The sequence below is a fragment of the Epargyreus clarus genome, unplaced genomic scaffold, assembly GCF_041222505.1.
Source record: "Epargyreus clarus isolate Ecla_fem2 unplaced genomic scaffold, WU_Ecla_fem_2.2 ptg000014l, whole genome shotgun sequence".
In the NCBI taxonomy this organism is placed as follows: domain Eukaryota; kingdom Metazoa; phylum Arthropoda; class Insecta; order Lepidoptera; family Hesperiidae; genus Epargyreus; species Epargyreus clarus.
This window is the reverse complement of record NW_027332222.1, coordinates 2,921,196-2,935,830: the sequence shown is the minus strand read 5'-3', so window position 1 is coordinate 2,935,830 and position 14,635 is coordinate 2,921,196. Positions and strand designations below refer to the sequence as shown.

Below are 14,635 nucleotides of genomic sequence, written 5' to 3'. Positions count from 1 at the left end.
TTTAGTTATTTTAAGATAAATGAAACGATTGTAGAGAATGAATGTTTTAATTTACAATTTCTTAAATTTCTTCAATCAGTTACAAATAAACAAAATAACAAAAGACATGCCACATTATCACAACAAAAATTATCATAACTTTCTTTAAACTAACCATAGATGCCTAGATTTACATTAATAATCAAATTGTACAGTGCTACAAATTGTATAATGCTAATTTTGTAAAAACAAACTAATTAATTAAATTGTCAAGTCAGTGCTCTTTATAATTTCTTGGAATGCACTATACAATGTCGATATTTTAAAATGCAAACAAAATCACTTGTATCAACGAGTAGCTAGAATACACTGCCAAATACATTTATTTAGCTGTACAGCTGTAGTAAGTAAAACTGCAAATATGGTTAAGTACCTATCTACTTATAGTATTACATGTTCGAGCTAATTTAGGTTTAAAACAGGTTATTTTAGGAAAAAATGGCGCACGTAAAGCGGGAGTGTAGCAAAGTGCATACACACTCAAAATGTTTGTAATGGTGTTCAAAATCACATGCACAGCTCAAGCTCCCAAAAATAGAAGTAAGAGCCGAAATAATTATTTTTATTATTATGTTGTTGGTATATTAATCTTCATTACGATGTTTTATTGACATTTCTCTAAAGTGTGCGCTTTGCCAAAAAATAATTCTCTAGAAGCCGAAAGACGGCTCAATTTTATTAAAGCGTGAGAATCAATAGTCGGTTTTACTTCTAGGCATACAATATCTTTGGCTTGGCCATAAGACACACACACTCCCATGTAATAATGATACACATCGTATATTGTACACCTTCGAATATCTAGTTTACCTCCATTCTTTCGTAAACTGATAGACTAATTAACAAAAATATTTCGATCATGGAATATATCAAAATTATAATATTCGTAATACTATTTACCACAATTTTGGTAAAAGTTAACATAACTTTATACATTGGGACGTTTGTCCAGTAAAAATATAACAAAATGAACCAACGCACTATTTTTTTAGTCCAACACTTTTTGAAATCATAAAATTAAAATAATTTGTTAAAGTAGGTATCTAATGACTAAAACTTTCGCAATTTCTAAATGTAATCTTCATAACTGGTACAATACTCTCTATAATAAGTACTTAAATCTAAATTACTAATAATATGTTCAAGTACATTAAACAAAGTGTCATTATTTTCTTCTGTACTACAAATATCCTATCGCAACTATTTTTCATACATAATGTAATATTGGAACTATAATGCAATATGGCAGCCCAATAGCCGGCAAAACATTCAATATTTACACATGATTATTAATATTAGAATAATTAGTAAAAATTAACTTATCCTAAATAATAAAATTATCAATTTGCACTTTCGCATATCGCATTATCCTTAATCTTGATTTCAAAGTTATGTTGCTATCGAAATAATATTTATCAAACATGCTACATATAGAAAATACCTGTTTCTTCCAAAATCAATAATACACAACTTTAAATCTACCAATAAATAAATGCGCGCAAATGAAAGATCATCCATAAATTAGATTCAAGCATGCCCTAAAATCTTTTCGATTGCGTGAACAGTCTAAATAACATTATTAAAATTTGTAGTATTTTGTAGAAAAGAGTCAAAACTAGAGATGTTAGAACATAAAATATATTTTGCAGTAAACAGAAATAAGGTATAATGTTTATGTTACCATAATAATAGATAGAAGTGACATTTCATTGTAGTTTAAATTATGCAAATATGCAATGCGATTTACTGAAATGGACAAACATTTTAAGTTTTGCGATATAATTCACGGATGGTCCCTAATAAACTATATGAAATTATATATCTTGCTGTAGTGCCACACCAACACAATATTTTCTTTATATAGAATACTAGCTGACAAACTTTATACCGCCTCAAAATCTATTTATCAAATATATTTCATATAAAATATAGCCTATGTTACTCGTGGATAATGTAGCTTTCGAATGGTGAAAGAATTTTTAAAATCAGTCCAGTAGTTTTTGAGCCTATTCATTACAGCCAAACAAACAAACAAAGTTTTCCTCTTTATAATATTAGTATAGATATAGATATCCCTAATCGGCCAACTTATGTGTTATAATAAAATTGGGATTGCTCTAATGGCGGAAATCGGAAACCTAAAATCTGCACTAGAAACACGGGATAATGACCTTGAAGAAGACCGGGAAAGATTTCAATTCTAGATTGCACAATAAAATACCAACGATGATAATACTACTACTATATAGTATTATTTATAATTCTCTGGCTTCCATATTTTTTTGTTATATTAGATATGCTTAAAAAATCGATGTACGTTAACTCAATCAAATGGTCTATTTCAAGGCATCGTGGCAGTGTATATTTATTTCATGCTACATTTATACTTTATATGAAAAGATAAGGGATTTAGTTTTAAGTACATAGGTAGACAAGTAAATGAAAAATTGAAATGTGTTGGTAAAGGGCATTTTTGCACACGGGGCATTCCGAACTAGTCTTTTAAGTAACCACAACTTATACTAGATACGTTTAGCGTAGACGTCTGTGGCAAATTAACAACTGATTAAGTATTGATCGGTACTTCCAAATAATATCTCTTATAGGATTCAACTTCACATAAATAATATATGTACGAAAGGAAAAATTTGGAAAATAATGTGAAGAAACTTGAAAAAAAATTGAATACTTTGCACTGAGTTTTAATTACTAACTTATGCACTAAGGTATTACACCACAGGCGTTACGCCTCAGACGGCGAGATCTCGACTTAGTTAAAGAACATGTTTCCCCTTTAATAATTATAACCTTTAATAACCAACATGGGCTTATCATGGGCAAAAGTATAATGTTCTTATTTAATATAATCTTGATAATTAAAAGGTATTCTAACCCCACGGGTGACATAGCATGATAAAAAATTACTTAAAAATAATAAAAATGTTCTATTCAAAATAGTGGAGTTAAAATATTTATAGTCTAACAATTTATCATTAATTTACTACGAGGTAAGTTATCCTTAACGTTTGGTAAAACATTTTTTCTGTCCAATAATATGAGATAAATATTTTTAACCTCCTTGTCACCCAACCCACCCACATAATCCTAAAGACAAATAAATTATTTGTATGTTGTGTATGCTAAAAATCATTCTTCCACACACAAAAATAGTAGCTAATTGCACCATTTAGTCCTCAATAGTTATAACAGTTACAATATCATCTTGGAAACCCTCAGAGTCATCATCGACCAAGTTTACGACGTCGTCATCATCTTGTTGGTTGGATGGACCCGGTTCCTCCTCCTTCTGGTAAAGAGAGAGCACGTCGGATATGATGGGCGCGTGCACCATTGAATGCAAATTACCTTCCACTTCGTCCGCAGAGTGTTGACTTTCATCGTCCAGCGTGATTTGACTGCTCTCGTCGTACAGCATAGGCTTACTGTCTTCGTTATATTGTTCCTCACCTGGCGCTTCCGGTTCTTCTTCTTCTTCGTCATCGGTATATCCGTAATACTTTTCATCATCTTTCTCGTCCTTGGGAACGAACGAGTTGATAAGCGCTGGTAGATTCGCGTCACTGGTGAACACTTTTGAAGGATCCGAGTCCTCTTTATCGCACTCGTGTTTTGAGAACACCTTGAAAGATGTGAAATACTTGCGACACATCTGGCATTGGTTCTGCAAGTGTGCGCGGTAGTGGTTGTGCAGATTGGGGAAGTCGTCGCCGCAGACCACGCACTTCTCTTCTCTAACCATTCCTCTGTAGTGGATCTTCTTCAGGCTCTTATGCACAGACTTCATGTGCCTCGTGAATGGTCCATATTTAACGAATTTCTCGCCGCACATTCGACATTTAATCGGCTTTTTGTTGTACTTTCTACTTCGATGAGAGAACGCGTGGATGTTGAATGCATCCATGGTTTTGAATTTCAGGTCGCAAAACCGACAGGATATTGAACCTGAGCTCTTATGAATGTGATCGTGCATGCGCTTGGAACTCTTCTTGGTCATGGGTTTGAAACAGAAGCGGCACTCCTCGTACTTCATGACGCTTTCGTTGCCCGTTTTAATATCCCCTTCATCTTCGGAATCGATAGCGCAAAGGTGATTGTCAAAGTCCGCGCGAGAATTAAAGTATTCGTTGCATTTTTTACATTTATTTTCTTCGTGGTAGTCAAGATGTCTGTGAAGATTGAAGAAAATTTTATTGCAAATGTGACATTTTTCTTCGATGGATTCCTTAGGCAAAATTATCCACTCTTTGTCATCGCCGTGAACATCCTTCATATGGTAAATCATTTCTCTGAACGCCACAAACGTTTCGTCGCAATGCTCGCACTTTGTCGGTTCGTCGACGTTCAATTGTGCAAAGTGATGGTTTTTATGTTTACGATATGCTGTCATAGTGTTAAACTTCCTAGGACAGTAAATGCATCCAAAGTAGCCTACAGTTCGATGATAAATCTTATGCGTATTAAGAGCGTACTCATTTTCAAATACTCTAAAGCAGTAATCGCACACATATTCCTTCTTGGCCTCCGAGGCTTCCTTGAATACCTTGATCCCGTGTTGTGTTCGTAAGTGACAATCTAGTTTCACTTGCAAATGGAAAGCCTTGTAGCATATCTGACACTTTATTTTCCTCGGATGTACTTCTGTATTTCCCAATAGCTTTTTCTTTTCGCAACTAAACGTTAAATGGCCTTCCAAAAATCTTAAGGAGCTGAAGTAATCGAAACAATAGTTACATCGCAACGAATTATGGTAATCTATGTGTCTCTCAAAGTTACTCTTGCTGGCGAGTATTTTCAGGCAAATGGAACATTGGAATTCCTTCAAGGGGCCATCTAACGTTTGCGTGGTGCGTTCAGCGATCCAGGTTTCGTTGATACCGTGGACGTCACGAAGATGATAATGAAGGTCGTAGCCCCTTGTAAACTTTTCGTCACATTGCGTGCAACTGAGAGGATTATCCACATACTTTTGTGTCAGATGACTCTTGATGTGGAGATTGTGATTCTTCAACGAGATCGTTTTCTTACCGCAGAATTTACACTTGAAGAACTCCGGTTTCCGTAAGTGCGCCTCTTCGTGGTACTGCAAGCGGCGCTCGTCGAGGAACACCTTGGCGCACAGCTTGCACGAGTAGTAGATGGGCGGCGGCGCGTCGGGGTCCTCCTTGATCATCTTGCTCTCCGGGTGCGTCCGCCGCAAGTGACGAATGAGTTTCACGACGTCCGGGTAGTAACGTACGCAGATGGGACATTTCACCTTGCCCTTTCTCAGCTTTTCGATTCTTTTCTTGTGCGATTGATGATCAAAGTTGTGCCCCTTCACGTGCCGTCGGTAATACTCTTCGTCGATGTAACCTTTACCGCATATCGTACACTTGTACGGGCCGTTCTCATCTTCAAAATGTAACCGGATGTGAAGCTCTAATCGCCTTTTATTCGTGAATTGCAAGTTGCATATGTGACACTCGTGTCGATTGCCGTACAGGGAGGTTTTGGATCTGTGCCAGGTAGTGTGATGTTTGAGGGAAGTTTCAGAATCGCAAACTTTGTTGCAGATATGGCAAGTGTGGGTTCCGTCAAATACTGTTTTGTCCACTGTAGTCGGCAGCTCGGAGCCCACTATGGTGTTCTGAATGCTCTCGCCACGCTTATAATGTATCGCCATATGGGAAAGGTACACTTTACGATATTGGAACACCCGTTTACAGATCGAGCACTGGTAGTCTTTGGTTTGGAAACGAGTCTGCTTGTGGAAGTTCATGTGCGCCTGCGCGGCTCGCAGGTGCTTGCTCTTACGATTGCAAATGGAGCACGTAAGCAACTTGGGGTCCAAATTCGTGTCATGGTAGTGGATTCGCATGTGCATCTTGTAATGGCACTGAAACCGGAATGTCTGCAAAAACAAAAAAAAAATATGTTGTTAAAAAATATAGAAAGATAATGGGTTAAGAAAATTAATTTAAGAATTTTTATCTCACCTCTTTGCAGACGAAGCATTCATACTTCTTCTCAAGAACCTTACCCACATTTGTATGCCAATTTACATGTCTCTTGAGAGAAATCAAAGTAGGCATCTGCTTGTTACAAATGGGGCAAGTGAAACCGCTGAGGTTGACCAGCGGCGTGCCGTCCTGGGCGGAGACCTCACCAAAGCCGTTGTGACTCTGGATCGCATCCAGGGGTTCCGCCTTCGTCACAACGACTTCACAAAAATCCGCCAAATCTGGCGCCGGAGTGTCCTTCTTCGGCGTCTGTTGCTTTAACCTGTGCACCAACTTTATGTGATTGGCCAGCGAGCTGCAACTCTTGAATGTCTCCTCACATTCCATGCAAGTGTATAAATTCCGAGGCTTGATATTCACTGATATATGTGTCTGGTTGTGTTCGTTTATCGCGCTCACTTTCATCTCGATATCGCATATAAGACATCGGACCGAGCAGTTCTTGAGGTTGATTTTAGCTCGCTTTGTCCCTGCCGTTATAGGGTGTTTCGTCCGCTTGTGTTGTAACAGAAGCCGCTTGTACGAGAATTGTTTCTCGCAAATGTCGCATGTATTATCGTCCCCTTCCTCTTGACTAGACTCAGATTCTGATTGTTGCATCACTTCAGTCAACAAATTGGCCGAATCATCGTGACTCTTATCAGGTGGTTCTGTTTTAACATTCAATTCCATTTCGGAGTGCTTCGCTATGTGCGAGTCCAGAGCTTTCTTGTAGGTGAATTTCTTATCACATATTCCACATTTTAATGGACCAGTTGTAACTTTTGTGTTGCTGTATTCTGATTGTACTGATACTGAGTCATCTAGTGTACTTGCTCTGAAAACGAAATTATTTTAATTTCAAGACTAATTTGTAAAGAACAAAGTTAAAATTGAAGGTAATTGTGGGTATTTAAAAATAAATCGCATGCAAGTATTACATAAAAACATGCATAAAATGGCTATGTTGACTTGAAACACTACCTTGACTCTTCATCATCAGGATCTTCCATGTTAGACATGTGAGCTGCCAGGTGCATCACCAATAGCTCTTCAGAAGCCAATTTTTTCTTACAAATTCGACAGTCGTAGCGTTTTTGTGGTTCAGAAGAGCCCGATGCCACAGACGGCCCTTGCATGTAATGTGCTTTAATATGAAGGTAATATGATGCTTTCTTGATCAAGATTTTTTGACATAGGGGACATTCAAAACTACCAGTGTACTTTCCTTTTAAACACCCGTTAAAATGAGCATTGTGGGAATAGTAATCAGTGTATGGCTTCTGACAGTATATGCACGGTATAGTAATTATCCCGTTTTCCACTGGAGTGTTTTTTACAGGTGTATTTTTTTCCTTCTTAGGCGCAGCAGCGTGAACCACTCGTAAATGCTTGTCCAAATTGTCGACGGATTTAAACTTCGCGTTGCATATGTCACAGTCGATCTTCGTCGGACGCATTCCGTCTATCGGCTCCAGCGCTATCTTAAGCTCCTTCAGCGGCTGCTTCATTAAGCAAATATCATTATGCCGTTTCAGCATTATCTTCAACTTGAACGTCTTCCCACATTTGTCGCAACTCAGTTTATTATCGTCATCCGCCGCGTCCTCCACGTTATTTGCAACCACCATTTCATTTTCGCGTAAAGTCTCTTGCTTTCCCTTTTTATCTGCTGTGTGCGTCCTCATATGATTCATTAAACCCCTGTTGCTATCAAAACTCTTACCACATTCTTTACATTTATGCTCTAAAAAATCGTCAGAATCAGTTTCTGCAGAGAATTGTGGGCTGTTGTATTCATAATCCGAATCTGTATAATAGTTCGTTTTAGATCGCTTTTGGGATTTTCTGAGCTCCTGGACACGTTTTGTGGTGCCTGGTGTGATTTCATGAGATTGACTACTAGTGGAAGCATTGTCTAAACTCTCTCCACTTCTCTTCCGATTGCGACTAGCTGGAGTAGTCTTTGTTTCAACTGATGATAAGGGTTTATTGGATATATCGGTGTGATTCGAAAAAGCCGAATCACTACTTTGTCTATTTGGTGGTGGTGGAGTAATACTGAACCCTAAAATAAAATAATTTATGCAGTAATTATCACTGTTATATGTTTTAGCCTAGGGCTTTTGTTATTTCTATCTGCCTTAATTATTAAGATCCATATGCTATGCTAATGCTACAAAATAAGCAAGAAAATTGTATGATCACAAAATCTAGGAACCTTTGAAATTTAAATCTTTCTTAAATTTAATGTTATAAATACATTTCTTATTTTAAGATTTTTCAAACAAAAAAGAATAACTCATACATTAACAAACTATTATATTCTTTATTTATTATACATTGATTGATTAATCAATATACCTGGTGGTGGAACGTAGTTACGTCGAAGTTCTTCATCAGCTCTCTCGCATTGCTGTTTGAAAATGTGAGCACTACTCAGCTTCTGTACACATTCTGAGCAGATTTTGTCCGGGAGGCCATCACCTTCATAAACCTAGTTAACAAATTTTTATATACATAGAAATACATATTTGCTGTTGTTGCATCACAAATTATAACAATAATGTAGTGTATTTTTTATTGTCCTTTAGTTGTATGCTTTTTTTAATCTGTTATTTTGTATATTTTTCTCTTTCTGTTATTCCATTTGTGTTAAAATGACCCAAATATTTTTTTTCTTTTCTTTCTTTAATTGCTGGCAGGGCAGAAATGAATGAACATCATGATTTTTCTGTCAATATTTTTTTGCATTAGACCATCTTATCTTAAATATATGATACCATCATAGCCCTAGCATGTTTGGTGTGATCTGAGATGCTATCATGAGCACATATTTGTGTCTAATCCTTGCCAATACTCCACTACTTAGCAAAATTAATAAAGTTATAGTATATATAATCATTTAATATAAGTATTATAATAAGTATATTTTTTTAACAGTTTATATCTCAGGGCACAATGATTACTATAGAATGGTTCTCAGGATGAAGTTTAATGTTCCATCATAATTGCTGACAATGAAAATAAACATTGCTTTTTTTTGAAGTGACAGACGGACACTTAAGTTTTATTTATACAGATGAGTCAATAAGAAAGCCTCAGAAGAAAGGATTCGAGAATTAAAATATAAACATGAGAATACGGAAAACAATAATAATAATAATATAGTTAATGAACAACATGTATTTGATCATTTCAAATTAGCTGAGACCAATGAGGATGTTTTTAAGCTTCTGACAGAAAGACAAGCTAATCTCAGAGTTGAAGAATGTAATAAAAATACATGTTCCATGTTCTCAAGAACTGGCTCTCGGTCTGTTTTCTCAGAGTGTTTTCTCATTTCTCCAGATCTTCTTTTGAAAATTCAAATGTGAAACAGCTTTACAAAGCTATATGACAAAAGCTATATAATGACATCATACAATTACTTTATCAGCATCACAGTTTATAAATTTGGGAAATATAACCCGAGACACTTATATTAATACTTTGAGTGAACTAATTCCTATTGTCTAACAACCAGAGTTGGAAGATGGAGAATGACCATTAAGGAACATAAGACAAATTACTAACCATACCATATGCCAAAACATGGTATTTTCTGCAAACTTTATTTTAAAGTTAAAGTAAAATCTATTAGGATTCGTCAGCTGAATTGCATTATTACCAAACAGTGTTCACACTTCACATACTTAAACAATTTAGGGACTTACACTTGTTATAGGTTTACGGTCATATATTTCTTGATTCATAACTTCTTTTGCAATGTTTGAATTTTCATGAAGCAAATTATCATACCACTCTTCATCTGCATACTATTTACCAATAGTTTGCATATGAAGAGCATTTCCTAATAGTGAACAAAATTTGCTAAGTTTCACATCTTCATTGTCTTAATTGGCCAATAAATTACAGTATTATAATATTACAATGTAATGAAGAAAATTGCTAGATTCATGTGGTTAATTTTCCTAGGTAGCAAAAAAATAAATACATTGAACAGAGTAATCAAAAGATAATTCGATTGTTTTTCTATTATATTTAAATACGAAACTAAAGATGTAAAAGATGATATAAATAACCCAAAACAAGATTAATGGACATTAAATTCCCAAAAGTTTTAAACAACAATAAAAACAATTAGATTGTTAAATTACCATTCTAAAATGAAGGCAGTAAACATACTCGTAATAACGAAAATACATACATACACAAGATATAAAACATCATGGTTGCACAACGAAAGTAATAGGTAATGAAGATGCATATCAAATTTACCCAAATTGACAAAATAGCCGAAAAACTGGATTTGTTAGGTAATTTAGGCAGTACTTAGTTCAAATATCGAATCTTCGAAGAAAAAAATGAAGTGCACAATTATAAAATTGCGCGAGACATTTCGATCGACAGCGAGGAACAAACAAGTAGCTGAGAAAGTTGATATGTCGGCTTCGTATTTCAACACTGTAAGCTTTAAAACAAACGTTCCTTATACTTACTTTCACCCTGGTGCACTCCATGACCATTTCGGCGAGTTGCAAGTTGTTGTCCATCGTAAAGATGGAGTAGAAATCTCCAAGCTTGAGACAAAGTCTGCATTTTCCCAGCTTGAGTGCCATATTGATTTGATCTTATAGAACTTCATATCACTCTAACATCACATCTGACGACAAAGAATGCTTTAGTTTTATCACCAGTATATAATTTAACTTTGATCCGACTGATTACAGGAAGTTTTCCGAATATTTTGAATTTGACTGCAATAAGCGAAGTGAAGCGAATGATAAGAAAATACCTTGCAGACTCGCAACCGGCAATCCGGCATACTCCATCGCGTGAATTAGTTTGGGTTGCCACACTTTCGGCAATCAGTTCCAATGGGCCTATTACATCTACCTATATTTTGTGGAGTTTTATAATTAAAATATTTTATTTTTAAACGTCCGGCTATGTGGTTACTTTCTTTGAATCAATAATTTCCAAACAGTATATAATTTTTCATGACATGCCTACAATTTCGATCTTTTCAATATTATAAATGGCGTCAATGTTGTTGAATTGTTGTTGAGAAAGCTCGCCCTTTTTCATTGATGAACAAACCCATGCCTGAATGCATATCCAAAGAGTATACCTATGGCGTATCTATCCGCCTTATACTTTTTAATGGTGGGATAATTTTAATAATCATTTGAATCATAATCTGAAAGACTATCTATCAGTTCTTCAGTATTATCTTTCAAAAAGGATTCGTTGAATCGAGTAACTCGCCTTACTACTTAATCAGTTGCAATTATAAACGTTATAAAGTAATCCAATAAGTTTCTGGGTTGAAATGACTGCATTAAAATAGTGCAATATGTTAAATTACTAACATTAACGAAAATGTCTATCTAAAGAAGTTATACTAATGAAACTGACACTGAAGAGAGTCTTGGATAGTGAACAAAACTCTAGCTGCTTTTGGCTCGAGTGAGAAGTAAGCTGTGAAACTATGCATTTGTTTGGGTTGCTTTTGCGCATTATGAACATGGGATAATAAGGATTGATAGGAAATGAAGGAGTTTATTTAATATGTATTATAGTCGTTAGTACTTCTGTAGAATAGGTTTCTTTTTTAAAGACTTTTTTCCAACGGTGGACAGTTCGAGTTCGAACTATTGCTACATCATTGATTTAGAACTACCTTCTAATAAGATTTCTACTTAGACGCATAGTCTAAGTCAAAAAGTTTTGTAGTAAACTATGTTCCTATATAGGTTACTATACTCTTTGAAACTATGTCTGTAACTCAAAGTAATCATGTTGCACTCTATAAAATTCTCCTAAATCTTGTAATTTTACAAAAGACTACTACAGTTATTTTATCTTTTATTACGTGTACTGTTTGTAAACATGACAGGTAATAGATATGTTTGTAAACATGCATTATTTAATAATTAAATTTATTTAGCCAAAACACCAAGAAGCCATCACACTCCATGCAAAAAAATGCACATGGCAATAAAATATCTGTAATATGTAATCTGTAATATTTTTTATCTTTTCCTTCTTTCGTTTGACATGCCAAATGACATGATAGATCTGTCTTTTATTTGAAAATACAAAATAATCAATAAAAATAAACACATCGTGAAAGCATTAATAATTTAAACCTACAGGTTTAAATTTTACAATGTTTATAGTTTCAGGAGCCAATTTATTCGGCCAGTGGTTTTCTGATAAAATTATTTTGGAAGGCTTCGAACGTGTTTCTAAAGAATGTGCAGAAACCAATTTTGAGTTGGATAGGGCCAAGCTGGTTCAGGCCAACTGGTCTTACAATATATTTGACTTAGATGGGACATTGTTTATATCTGGATCATGGAAAAGGAAGGATAATCAGTTAATTCGCTTACCTCTGCCTGAAGGTATAGACAAAGATGCTAGTAAAAATCTTTTAGTTGCCGGGAACGACAGGAATATAGTGTTGGTTGAACCGGAGAAGCAGATAATATGGATTCTAGATTTGAAATTCGAAAAGGAAGTGCAAAAAGTGATTTTTACTTCAGAGAGGCCACAAGAAGATACAGAGCGCATGACAAAAAGAACGAAAAAAATCAATCAGGTGTTGAAAGTCGTGATGACAAATAACTCTTGTGTGTATTTGAAGTGTGTAAATAAAACCACCGAGGTGTACACTGGCCTAATGCCTAGTTTTTTCGACACGGACTGCTGCATGGGTAAAGTTATTGACGTGCAGTGCGGCTACGAGCATTACTTGTTGCTTACCGACACTGGCAAAGTCTACACATGGGGAAATGGAAGGTATAGATTATTTTATTCCGATATTAGCTTATATTTTAATGAATACTAGAATAGACAAAGAGCTGTATATGTATATAGATAGATAACTTTTCTAACTATATTCACTATAATATACTTAAAGTTCTTAGAACTAGTGAAATGAGTTGGGTTATTTTTTCATATTTCAGTATATTTTTGGATTATTCATTTGTGTGTTGATTTTTGTCAACAATTTCATAAATCAAGGCGACTCCATAAAATAAAAACTAATATTTTTTTATAATATATTTCCAGGAGACTTCAACTAGGACATGGTAACATTGATAATCAAGATAGACCGAGAGAGGTACGAGCTCTAGGAGGTATTAATATAGTGAAGATCAGAGCAGGTGGATGGCACACAGCTGTTTTAAGTGAATATGGGGACCTGTATATATGGGGCTGGAACAATAGTGGCCAGTTGGGGTTAAAGACACGTGCACAGAGAAGAAAGGAAGCTCAAGAAGGTGCTGTTGTTAAGAAGAAAACCCACAGGGTACCAACTGTAGTAGATATATATGACGAGGAGTTAAATAAAATAACTTTGAATGTCCTCGACATGTCCTGCGGGTCTAAGCACACAGCTATCCTACTGGCTGACTATTCTATTTGGATAACAGGCAGCAATGAGTACGGGCAACTCGGATTTCCAATAAAAGATTGTACCCACATGGAGCACTTTGTCAAAGTGTTTCAAGGCACTAAAGATTCATATCTAAAATGTGGACCGTGGAGTACTGTCATTGTCAAATAAGTTTAACAGTAGCTTACGTCATGTGGTTAGCATGATGATTGAATTTTTTATTACTGAAGGTTGGCATAATTTTTCTTGTGTTATCCTGTTCAGCAACTGCCACTGGTCTACAGACTAACGTCTTGTCTAGTTCCAGGATCTCTGAACAAAATGATAGAAGTCAAGTAGTAATAGGGTGATAAGTAAAAATGATACATTATTTTAATAATGATGAAAAAGAGATAATACTTGCATGTCCTTTATTATTGTAGGATTTATATTTGTTCCAGAATCATAATGTATCATATTATGTATCCCAAGTATGTTTATTACTAAAATGATTATTAAAATCTGCTCTCCTGTTTAACTCTGGAACTCTAACTCTGTATATAGAATTTCTTTAAATATTGCTTACCAATATGCCTTTGTAAATAATCTCGCATTATTTATAATTTTTGTATGTTTTTCCTAATACTAATTGTAATTGTTATGGATGTTGGTTGCAACAGCCCTAATATTTATGACTGATAGTGATATTTATAATTTTAAAAAGATATTGCATTTTGATGACAATGTATTAATCTGACACCACACTCCTTGTTTCTTTAGATTATTGTATTAATATAGTTATCATTGTATAAATAATTTATTGATAATGATAATTGATATTGATAATGGAGTCTTTAATTTGCCAACTGACTTTCTTCTTTTTTGTTTATTATGATTGTATTTCGACCCCCAACCAAAAATAAATATGAATATATAATATGTGGTGAAGCCAAAGATAAACATAATTATATATATATATATAATGTTTATATAAAACTAGCTGACCCAGCAAACATTATGTTGCCATATAAATAAAAAAAATGTTAAGGGTGAACAAATGATAAGGCACTTAGGGGTATAAAAAATAGATAGTAGCCGATTCTTAGACCTCAATATGCATATAAAATTAGGTGAAAATCGGTAAAGCCGTTTTGGAGGAGTATGGTAACTAACATTGTGACACGAGAATTTTATATATAAGTTATCTATT

At 34.9% G+C, this 14,635-nt stretch overlaps 2 protein-coding genes across 2 annotated transcripts; one reads left to right on the top strand and one right to left on the bottom strand.

Moving 5' to 3' along the window:
- Positions 1–28: 28 nt before the first annotated feature.
- On the bottom strand, positions 29–10,942 carry LOC140747191 (uncharacterized). The gene is made up of 6 exons (XM_073079473.1): positions 10,837–10,942; positions 10,541–10,704; positions 8,403–8,535; positions 7,023–8,106; positions 6,036–6,876; positions 29–5,950 (listed from the first exon to the last, which is right to left on the bottom strand). The coding sequence occupies exons 2-6, from the start codon at positions 10,658–10,660 to the stop codon at positions 3,227–3,229; spliced, it is 4,902 nt and encodes a 1,633-aa protein (XP_072935574.1). The 5' UTR covers positions 10,661–10,704; positions 10,837–10,942; the 3' UTR covers positions 29–3,226.
- A 1,158-nt stretch (positions 10,943–12,100) lies between these two features.
- On the top strand, positions 12,101–14,271 carry LOC140747190 (RCC1 domain-containing protein 1). Its single transcript, XM_073079472.1, has 2 exons — positions 12,101–12,845; positions 13,119–14,271. Exons 1-2 carry the CDS (start codon positions 12,214–12,216, stop codon positions 13,615–13,617), a joined length of 1,131 nt encoding a protein of 376 aa, XP_072935573.1. The 5' UTR covers positions 12,101–12,213; the 3' UTR covers positions 13,618–14,271.
- The last annotated feature ends 364 nt before the right edge of the window (positions 14,272–14,635 follow it).